Source organism: Gavia stellata, chromosome 3 (assembly GCF_030936135.1).
Source record: "Gavia stellata isolate bGavSte3 chromosome 3, bGavSte3.hap2, whole genome shotgun sequence".
NCBI lineage: Eukaryota > Metazoa > Chordata > Aves > Gaviiformes > Gaviidae > Gavia > Gavia stellata.
Window position 1 is genome coordinate 67,440,642 of NC_082596.1, and position 12,221 is coordinate 67,452,862.

Genomic DNA, 12,221 nt, shown 5'->3' on the forward strand with positions numbered 1-12,221 from the left:
CATTGAGTGGTGGGAGACTATTTCTCATTACACAAAGCTGACAAAAAGCAAACCAAAGACGAACAGACACAAACAACAGGAGAGAGAATCTTAAAAGTATTGTTATCTTACTAATGATTTTTAAAAAGGCATTCTTGAAAAGTCATATAAGGGGGCAAAAATTAGTTTAAAATTCTAATAACAACTCAGACTGGCTGCCCTGAGAACAAGCATGGATATACTCATCAGAAAACAGTTGAGATAATGGCCACTCTTTGGGGATAAGACTGACAGACCTACAGACCACAGATTTACAAGATTTGATTATTCTCTAATGGCCAAGACTGCTTACACAGTCACAGGATACCTAATTAGGAACCAAAGGAACGGAAAGCCATGTGTATTCCTGCACATTACAAATATTCTCCCCAACGCCAAACGTATTTTTGGAAACATATTGGAAGAGGCATCAGTGACTGACAACAAATTTTGTTCAAACAGATGAAACATTTTCTACCTTGATATATCCCCTCAGTTTCTCCACTATTCTTCACTACATCAAATTCAAAAAACTTTTAGGGCAACTGTATATGGTATAAAAGCTAGGATATCCCATGCAAATTCCTGATCTTCCAACTGTGAGGAGACTGCAAACCACTGCATTCACATTAATGCCCAATCACTTTAAATTGGTTGGTGCTGGCACATTAAACACTGCAGAAAGAATCTCTAATTGCATTTTATTACGCTACTTAAAAAGAGAATCACTCACTCCCAACTTATTCTTCTTCCTCCAGTGAAGATCTTTCAATATTTTAAAATATTGCCGTAAATCTGTATAACAAGGAGAAATTTGAATTTCTGTAGGTTGTTCTTCTAGACTCACACTATGTAGCTCGTCAATGCAATTGCCTTTCTAAACTGTTAACATGTGCAGTGACATAGAACTCACATGAAACAGACCCAGGCACAGAAATGAGGCATTTTGGAACAAGGTACCCTCCCCTGACATTTAGAGGAAATGAGCAAGCAACTACTAAATTATTCTTTACAGAAAAAAAGGAAGGAAAGAAACCCTACAAAAAGAAGGAAAAAACCATACCAAAATGGTCATATTTTAAAGAAAAAAAAAATTAAGAGGCTGCAAAAATAGAGTTACTCAGTCTGCAAAGCTGGTAAAATTTTTGCCAAAGTTATCAGGCTCTTCCCTATTTGTTCCCCTCTCCCTCCAAAGAAGCAGGTTTTTGGGACACAACTATCTACCCCCCCCCCCCCCAAAATCTCCACAATTACATTTAAACTATACTGACAAGGAGTGAAAAAAAGAAAAAGGAGCCAAAAACCAAAGCTGGATTTCACAGCAAACATTAAGGCTAGGAGGAGTTCTTTCCCCCTCCCCCTATCCTTTTCTCAGTGTTTGTATCTGTTAAGGTCTAGTCTCTTTAGTTATGACACACTGAAAGTATTAAAGAAGTCCATCCAATTAAATTATATACAACTCATTAACACAATTTCAATAATGAAGTCATGCAACCAACACATTTTAAAACTTACCCAAAGGCAGACAGGAATACACAGTCATCATGCAAAATATTCGCTACTCTTTCGAAGGTTCTGTAATTGTCAGAGTCCTTTTGCTCAAAGTATCCAACAATATTTCTTCTGCTGCGCTGTAAAAACAAAGGTTAAATTATAACTTACCTCAAATTATCAAAAACTATCGTTACTCCCTAAGAATATTAAATACAGAGATGCCATTCATTCAACAGTCAATAACTGTGCAGAAGTTATTTCTTTTCTGCCTTTTCAATATTGAGAAGCATCCTTGTGAGTATTTTTCCAGTGAGGAATATTAGAAATATCTTGTCAAATACAACATACCATTCTTTTCAAATTATTAAAAGTAAAATAAGTAATTTGGTAGCGAAGTTATTGTAACAAAATGAATGCAGTTGAAAGTGACTACATTGGAATAATTTGCAATACTGGAAATGATCCAGTTTTCCACTCAGTTTAAAAAAAGCACTCACAACATTTCTGAATGGAAAAAAAGAAATAAATATGTACTTCAAATACATTATGTTTCACCAGTTCAACATTAAAAAAAAGAAGAATAATATATTTAGAACAAATAAAATTGGAAGACTTACATCAAGAGAACTAATTTCTTCCAAATCCTGGACCTCACGAATAGGGTTACTTTTCTGCTGCCTGATATAATCTGCTATTGCTGTCACAGATCTCTGGCCCCTGTATTCTCTCTTCATCATCATTCCATTCCGGAAGAGTTTCAGAGTTGGATATTTGCTTATCCTGTATCTCTGAGCTATATCCGCTAAAAAGAAATTAAGAAAATAAAACCAAAGCCCTACAAACACAGAAATACACTGAACATGGTATCTTATACATGCGTATGTGCACACTGAAGTGGAATCTCTGAACCAGTAGTTCCACATCTTTAAACAAGAACAAACTAAAAAAACCCAAACACTACCATAGGGGAGAGAACAGATAGCAGCTACAGTATTTCTCACATGTACTGATCTTCATAAAAAAATCATGGCCAAAATCTGGGCTAAGTAAATACTTGACTTGGTCAGCTACACTCATTTAGTACACTTCCTATGAACAACTGGAAAACCCAGTTTAAGAGCATAACAAGAACATGAGAATCTTAAAAGCTTGCCAAATCTCAGCTAATTAATCCACATGAGAAAATTTTAATAGAATAAATAATCCCCTATTTTTCTTTAAACTCACTATGATTTTTATCTCAATTACAATGCTGGAAATCTAATTGTTAGGTCTTAAATTTTAGAGAACGTGAACCATATGCAAAATATCTTGAAGCCTGTGAAGGCCAGAAGACTACTGTTACAGTTCTGAGTTGTTCAGGTTTTGAAACACCTTTCTGGTCACTCAGTTTCAGCATCCCCTTCAAGACAGTTCTTCATTCACATCTATACATGCAGCCCAGCTCTCTTCTAGACTTGGACCATACAGAGCTTCATACAACAAAGTAACACGTATTTGCGTTCATGTAGCGTAAGAGTACTAGCTATTTTCACCTTCATATAAGAGGTCAGTTATTTAACTAAGTTATTTATTCACGAGACTTACAAATGTAAAAGAAGAATAAAAAAAATAGAAAGAGGTTTTACAATAAAATTAGAAAAGCAGCAAACAAGAAAGCCGAGCAGAAGCAATGAAGCCCAGTTTCCCATGAATGTGCGTCCTGTACCCCTTAAAGGCAATAATACAGTTCTTCACGACGCCCCACCAGAGTACTTCAAGTGTCCCTTTGTCCCTTTTCCACTTTGGTTAATCACTGGGACACAGCTGGTTGCAATAGGCATTGCAGATACACCTTGACAGGGAAACTTATACATAACCAGCAAGTGGTTCCATGGCACACTGAACATGATCCATCAGCCTTAACTTTTACAGCAACCTTTACTACAGTGCAGAAATTGGTTTTGTGCCTCTAATATCTAGCAACCACTCTAAGTACTTAATAGATTTGAATGCTCTTCCCTCTTCCAGATATGGTTGAAGTTCAGCAAAAAAAGTGTCAAGGAGTTTTTCTGAGGAAGGACTGGAGAAACCAGGTAACCAAGAACAGAAAACAAAATGAGCACGGCAAAGGAATGCGAACCATATCTACTCCACAAAAAAGTACTTTAACATCCCTCAAACCATTAAGCTTAAAAACTTCACCAGCTAAGCCCAGTTCCTAACAAGCTTTGCATCACTATAAAGTATTGCAGAATTCAGCCTATCGATTTTGACTAAGCAAGGATTTGAACTGTGTCCTAAATATCCCAGAAGAGTTTCTTAATACACTAATTACAGTTAAAATTAAGGGTAAGATATTTTATGTCCTCAACTCAGAGTACTTTTATTTCAAATTAATACAAATTTCTCAAGGGAAGATGCCAATATATTCAACATTAACAGGTATTACAGCAATACTTTTTTTGTTCCTTTAAAATGCCATCACTTTTTAGTTAAAGTCCCTAAGAGCTGCTTGCAAGAAGGTGGGAAGTTTAGCAGGGGAGGAATCACTTTATATTTGCTCAGCGGAAGAAAAACAATGTCAGCAAATCAGGCATTTGCTGCCCTTCTCTCCTGTTGATAGAAGGACCTTTGGTCTGATGGTACATCAGTCTATGAAAACTTGACCAGGGTCCAATAAGAGACAAGGAGCACTACATATCAAGGTTTCGCAAAAACACATTGAGATTAAAGACTATTACTATGTTACTGAACTCCACGACAAGTGGACACCAAAACTACACTTTTGTTTCATAATATGGACTTTTTCTTCAGGTTATTTCCATAGTTATATAAGGATGCATGTGTTGCAGAACAGGCATCTCAGGGGGTCTTGAAGGTTCTCTGAGATGGAGATTTCACTCCCTAAGGATGCAAATCTTCAAGTGCTGAAGTTGCATAAAAAAATCTACTTGTAATAAAATCCCCACTGTCAAGACTGAATTCAACAATTATTTCATAAGTCAGAACTTGCATGCGCTTTACAAATTACATTGAGATTCCATGAATATCGGTATTTGAACTAACACAGAGAGATGACAGTCCTACACAAGTAAGTATTTGAAAACCATCTTTTTACAAAATATAAAATGCAAGTACATGAAAAATTGTTTGAATTCATTCAAAAGTCAAATAGAGTAAACCTTAAGTGCTTCATTAAACCCTGGCATTTGATACAGGCAGAGTTAGCATAAGCAGAGCAACTACAAAATTATATTCCTTTTCAAATTGGAAATACACAATGTAAATACTTGGAATATTGTTTGAACTCATTCATAGATCGCATTAGTTATAGTAAATCCTAAATTATATGTAAAAATATTTCCAGACATTCTCACTGTCCATTTTCTGATTAAAAGAGGTATTTGAAAAAGATAAGGGTAACCTACCCAAAGAAGAGGAAAAAAAGAAGTCTCTTTGCTATGACTTCACATTTTCTTCAGATACTAAGGTACTGAAAAGATACAAACCTTGAGTTTGTATTTTGCCCAATTAATCATTAAATCACTCGCCAGAATGGTTTCATATTAGTTATGATAGGAAGCTATTGACATACTTGATCATCTTCTTGTCTTCTACAAATCAGAAATTTCAAGCAGAGCTCCAATAACTGTTGAATTCAGATGATTCTCTCCTCCCTGTTTTGCATGGATACCTGTTGGTATACAACCATTTCTAAACTACCCAGTCACCGAGAATCTCAAGTCTATTGTCACTAAATTAAAATTAAATGTACAATGAATAATATGTTGAAAAACTGCATCAAGACACACTATACTGATGCAGGCTCCCACTCGCAATGTAGTTAAGGTCCTTTCCACTGAAGAACCAGCAATATTTAAAAGGATCAGGGTATCACGGCACCATTAACTCAGTCCACTGTCTTAGTCTTCCAGGGTCATAATTCATACCACCAAACAAATATTTAGATTTTAAGTCTACAGGACTGGCTCTCAAAAAACATGTCCACTAGGATTTGAACAATACTGATAATTATCCTAAATGCCCATCTCATAATATAAGGCACCACCTGAAGCAATTCACGTGCCAAACAGAGGACTACAAGAGTCTGAAAAATTATCTGGAAGAAAATCTGAGTTCCAAAACTCAAACACCATAAAAATAATTCCTGAAAATACTCATAGTGTCCCTTTTTCTAAAGAGGGTTTTCATGTTGTCTGAGGAAGAGCTAGCATGAACCCAAGCTACTGCATTTCCTAATTTTGTTTTTACATGATGGTTACAGAAGTTGCGTAGCTACATATGTGTATATATATAGCTTGAATTTACTGGATCTAACACTATCTATTTTTTTTGTGTCAAATCATATTACCTCTTCCTCACCCTTGTGCAATACCTTCCACATCAAAGGTAACAAATTCGTTCAGCTGTATATTTGAAGCTGGGACTACCAAATGGGTATTCTGCTTGCTCAGTTGAGATCAATCACATATTTTGAAGTCCCTCAGGCTACCTGTCAGGGTACGCTACAAATGAGAAATTAAATCTGTCTTGATAGGTACCTTCTTACTTATTATTCCTCAAGCTTTTTTCTTGAATTTTAAGTTCACTTAAAGACACTTTTTTGCCTCCTGCTTTCCTACATACAGTACTACATTCACCTTACTGTTAAGTATTTTGTAACACAGCGTTAATTTTCCCCAGTTAAACTACTCCTCTCATGACACCTGGGAATATTCATAGGAAGCAGAATTAGAAAGGAACTTTGGAGACCATCTAAAGTAGGCATCCTACCCCAGTGATTGTGATACTGTGACTTGTATGTTGGACCAAAACAGGTACAAGAAAAACAATCAATGTTCTACATCAAACTTGGCTACTAAGAAGCTGGGAAACAGCAAATCTAGACCACCTTCTGCTGCAAAGGAGCATTCACAACAGCCATGCCTGCTCTTAGCAGGGCCTCATCAGTAGGCATCCCATAACCTTTTCTGACAGACTAACAAAATGGCTCTCCTGAGGAGAGCCATCAACAACCTCTCTGAATCACTTCCACTTTTTACTTTATCCAAAGATAACTCTTTCAGTCCGATATTTTTTTCCAGGCAAAGTGGCAGGAATGCAATGAAATCCTCATGCTTGTTGACAGTTTGATTTATAGTTAATTTTGAACCTCCAAATTTGTTATCGTACTGGGTTATTTTGCTTACCAAAGGCACAGGAGCAATACAATCTAAGTAACTCTCTGAAGACTAACATTAGCGTGCATTACAGGAATGGCCAGACCCAGAGAGATCAGCAGCTCACTGTACTGAATGAGAGCACCACTCACAGATGTTTTGAAAAAAAGAACAAGAGTTCTCTAAACAGTCTATCTAGCAAAGCACTTCTCAACACCCCACCAGAGAGAAGTTGCTTTCTGTTTAGAAGCACAAAGATTTATTCAAGCCAGCTATTTTTAAATTTTTTTAACTCAGAAACCAAAAGAAATAATGGTGCAGTAGAATTAGAAACACAATATATACTTTAATTTATAAGCATTCTCTACCACAACTCCTAATATTGAATTCACAGAAACTGTTCAAAATACAAGCTCTCCTCCAGAAACATGAGTTCTTCTATATTGCAATATTCACTCACAGAGAACAGAGACATGGGAAATCCATGATACCAAGTGGGTTTCCAACACTGGCGCTTAAGACAAAGGATTAAAAAACCCACAAGCAAACAAAAAACCACCCCACCAAAACAAAACCTTCCTAATAATGTATATGCAGAAAGATCTATCATTTTACATGGAAGGTCACTTTTACCAGGTATTACACTTAGAATAGAGGTGCATAATTTTTAAGATAAATAATTACTAAATCAAACACACCAAAACCACCAAAGATTTTAACAGCAAACAATGTAGTGGAACTTAGATATTTGTAAGTTATAAGAGGATGAGGTCTTGGAAACTGAAAGAGTACTTGCTTCAACAGATTTACCTTCAGTGTATGTTCCACACCAGCTTAAAAACAGCTTGATGACTTATCTTGCACATTTCAGTTATTATTATCTTCCACAATATTACAAACTGGTGTAAAATATAACACATACAGAGGCTTAATATAGCGTTAATATTTAAATTTTGTATTTAATCACATTGGGTCCCATCAGTTTCCAGAAAAATCATCTTTATGTTGGCTATAAGAGCAGACAGAATGATGGTTTTGTCATTAAGCATCAAACATTTGGCAGCGCGCATCAATAATTCTCTTTAATTTGCTTTACCCTCAGAAGTTGGTGTGAGCTGTTGGGCCCTGCAGTGTGCTTCAATAATAGTGCATTAAATGGAAAGTATCTATGCCTGGCTGACCATTCTGAAAGCTGTTTTTGAGTGGCCTGAAATCAGGTATTTGGATTCCCTACAGAGTCTTGGCTTCAAAAAGAAACAGTTATTTGTAATGCAAATAATCCACCACCTCTACAACATCATCCTAATAGTGAACTACTAGTGGTATGAAATCTGCAGACATAACAAACCCCAAAATATTGGCATAAACCTTCTAGTGTTGCTGAAGTATGTAAACACATACAAAAATAAAAAGGTAAAACAGGGAAAAAAGGTAATAACAATCTTGACTCCAACATTTAGTAAACTACTACAGCAGGCCAAAGCTGGATAATATAGTAACATTCACCCCTCTTACTAAAAAGCTGCTATTACATACATTAAAATCAAAGTTAAAATACTTAAAACTTTAGGACATACCCAATAACTGTGTGCCATGAAATGTACCATTGCTTACAACCCAGCAAATAAACACCAGAAACCAGGAATGACATATACAGCTTTGCTATTTTAATTCAGAAAGGCAATGCTACTTGCAGAAAAAGACTTGTTCTGTCATTATAGGATTTTATTTTTAATTCTCACATTTTACAGCTTCTGCAGCAGAAGTCATGCTCATCTACTTCTTAAATTAAGGACACAAAGAACTCATGGTGTTCCAGTAATAAAAAGACAGACTAAAACTCTTGGCTGCCTCATACTACTTAGCCCACTACCCCTACTCCCAGGGGAGGGAAGACAATCTCTGCTGTAGCATCCCCTCCACCATCCAGGCCTTAGCTCTCCGTAATAAGCTCTGATGAGCTCAATTCAATGAGCATATGAGGAGAAGATTAAGCAACATGCTTCTAAAGTGTTTCAAATACTTGAGGTGTAAGGGCAAAGTTTTCTTAGGCACATAACTGCTAAGACAGGAACATCTCAGGGTTAAACACTGGGCGTCCAGCAGCCCAAAGACTCTCTGAGATACACAAGCAACTAAAGCTGCAGCAAACAAAGTAAGGACTTCAGTTGTTAATGTAAACCTTAACAATAAAAGTCAGCAACACAGGCTGATTTTACTACAGTCTTTAGTGAGAACTTTCTACAAAGTTTCATTATCTTGACTCAATAAAAAGATGAGCCAACCAGACTGTTAAACACTGAGATAAGACTTATTAGGACAACCATAAAAATCAAGTAAACTGAAAGTATGAATGTCCTTAATTCCCCCCTCCCCCCAACTGATTCAAGTTAATTTGAGAAACTATCACTAATGAAAGTGATAGAATATATACAGAAGTATAGACAAAAGTAATTTCAAGTATGTAGTGTGACTGGTTTAATAAACTGATACAAAACCAATCAGAATGTTTTCTATAACTGCATTTATTTTCTACAATTGTAGTGGTAAAAGTCAGGGTTAGTTTATTTGTGTAGACCCTGCAGTAGATCTCAGAACAAAAGACAGACAAAAAAACTCAGTAAGAAAACTTCAGCGAAGACTGTATCAGGCTTTGCCTTCAGTATACTACTCCAAAGGATTTCATGGCCTTACTTGAAAATTGACTTTTAGGGATGGCAAATCTGAATACTTAATGCTGTGCTGTTGGTTAAGATCTCCAAGCACACACCATATAGACAGATGATTGGAAGCAGAAGACAACACCAAGTGTGAAAAAGAAAGAAGCTAAAAATGTAGTTAAGTATTTGACATCTGGGAAGGTATTCCAGGTCCAAAAAAACCCCAAAAACAAAACAAAAAAAACCCCCAAATCAAAAGAACTCCACCAACCTCCCAAAAACTCTATGATTCTAGAAAAGGCTGTTCAGGAAGGAGGTAGGAAAACATTCACTTAACAGAGACAACATCATAATCAGAAAGAAAAAAATACTATTGGACTTATAAGTCAAGGAGACTAAAGCATATCTTGTGAAGCTCTAAGTATAGCCACACCTCTCCATTCTGCTGCTTCTCTGGAAATGCTACAGGCAGTTACACAAATGCACTGTAATACACTGTATTCAAGGCACTAGAAGAAATCTGCTCAGAAAAGGAGATTCTACAACTGTGTGTCTAATGTAACTGCTCTTCAAGAACACGTGTGTTCAAACTTTTGTATCAGTTCCCCAACACGTCCCTACCACTCCAATGTAGGAAGGCAGCTGAATGCTTCAAAGCCACCTCACATACCCTAGGCGAATACTGTCGTGCCTCTTTCCCAGCTGAGGCTATAAAGGGGATCTCATAACCCAGTGATTCAAAGATTTAATCCCAGAGGCATTTAAGTTTCCTGTGGTCATGAATTGGTCTTACTGATCTTTGGGAAGGGACAAAACAGAATCTCCTCGGCCACTCCCAAGTTTGAAGAATCAGCTTATCTTACATTTCGGAAACTGAGTTGACACTGTTTGCTCCCTTAATTTTTTTATTTTTTTTTTATGCTTGAGATCTCTTTCAAGATTGCAGGACACGTGCTCTTATTGTTGGGCAACTACATGCATGCATACAAAATAGAGTACAAAATGGTACCAGTGGAAGATGCTCAAGGGCACTTACTGACTTTTAAATCTGCAAGTAAGAACCAAGACACTTCAAGCCAAGAATGCTCATTATAGGGAAAAACCCTCTCTAACACCCAAGAAGTTAGACGGGCAAAATGGGAAAGAAAAAGGTAAATGAAATCAGTTACTTTTCACAGATACGCAATTGACTTTTTTTCTGTTCTATAAGGTTCTCTCTTTAGGGTTTTAGCAGAGCACTAAACCAAAACTATTAGGTCAACAGCACGTCCCAAGGATTTGCTACAAATACAAACTAATAACTCTGTACAGTGATTCCTCAAATTTCCAACTGTGATTCTTGTTACAAATTAAGTTTTGTAAAGCCCAAATATTATGATCAGTATTGGTTAGAACTGAATTTCTGCTGGGATTTGAAGCCACTTGCAACTGGTACTACTCTTCGGGAATCAGAAACCACTGTAAAGAAACTATGTCTGCAAGTGCTGTTCTTCCAGAAGCACAGAACAGAAGAGCTGATCTTATACTATAAAAAGCACCATAATGAAAATCTCAGTACTATCCATTTGTCTTTCAATGTGTAGCAGATGTTCCTTACATTTTACTTATTACAAGATTAAAACGCAACTTTGGGGATTAATACCAGCATAAAATGAGTAAGTTTTGGCATATCATTCTCATGTATTTCTGGGTGGGAGGAGAACCCAAGTAGGCAACTGTTTGTTGGCATACGTACAAACAGCAATGCAGAAAAGCTCTGATCCCCTTCTGGCTGTGCAAAAGTCAACTTACAGTCCATCATGAGTCCTAGTTGGAGGGAAGACCTGAGCAGAACATCATCTTGATGCTGACAGTGGAGGGCTACCCGTCCCTTTTCTTGGCTGTGAAGACCTGCACCATTTTGTAGCACTAGTGCTTCTCTGACCCCTCAGTGAGCCAATTCAATTTCTAATCCCAGCTCTTTTTTCCCCATTAAATGAGACAGGCTGAATGGATATACATGCATGTTTATGGATGCAATGAGAAAGCAACACTGCAGATTGCCTTGACAAATCTGGAAGAACAGGTTCACTGACAACAAGCAACTCTCTCTGGGCTAAATGACAGGGCAGGTCCAACTACACTTCAGATTGCTGTCTAATATATTCTTCAATACAATGAGTAACTTACTGGCAGGATAGCACAGAAAAACATAAATTTACTTACAATGCTGATCACAGTCTACTCTAGCAAACACCACTTGATTCTTATCTGGATACTCTTCCTTAATTACGTTAGAAGCTTCCTCAAAAATAGGATGCAGCATTTGGCTGAAGCGGCACCTATGAATAGAACACAAAATCATAACTTCAAAATATTAATTTGAAATATTTTAACTGATGACTCAGGGATTATTTTAATCTTTGAAGGAAAAAGAAAAAAAAAAAGAAAGAAAAGCTACTGGAAAAGAACATCTGCTTGTAATCATCCCAGTAACTGACTGGAGAAAAATAGGTTCGAAAGTAACTTGAATAATTCAGGTGGGAAAAAAAAAATCTTTCTAAAAGAATATATAGTTCAAGATGTGCCCCCTTCCTTTATCTGCTTAAGAAACACCATTAATCAACTCTAAGCCTTCAGGAAATACATTCTATTCAGAAAGACTGTTCTTCATTTTTTCTACATGACTTATCCTTGGGGAAGTAATTTTAAAAATATAGTAAAAGAAGTTACTTGGATTGTTAAGATTCAAATATTCACCAACAATCACGTTCAAGAGATATCAGAGGTAACTTTATAAAGGTCAACAACAGAAGTTAAAAGTATCGCTTATTATATTATTGCTCAAGTTTGGTAGAATTTGAACAGACTGCTATTACAGCACTATGAACCAAGAGAATCCCATGGG

At 36.5% G+C, this 12,221-nt stretch overlaps 1 protein-coding gene across 1 annotated transcript in view; it reads right to left on the reverse strand.

Moving 5' to 3' along the window:
* Window positions 1-12,221, reverse strand: part of ERP44 (endoplasmic reticulum protein 44) — a 53,175-nt gene that overhangs the window by 14,638 nt on the left and 26,316 nt on the right. The window contains exons 4-6 of the mRNA XM_059815288.1: window positions 11,540-11,655; window positions 2,130-2,314; window positions 1,534-1,649 (exon numbers count right to left, since the gene is read on the reverse strand). Of these exons, the coding sequence (XP_059671271.1) occupies window positions 1,534-1,649; window positions 2,130-2,314; window positions 11,540-11,655 (417 nt within the window). The remainder of the gene's footprint in view (window positions 1-1,533; window positions 1,650-2,129; window positions 2,315-11,539; window positions 11,656-12,221) is intronic.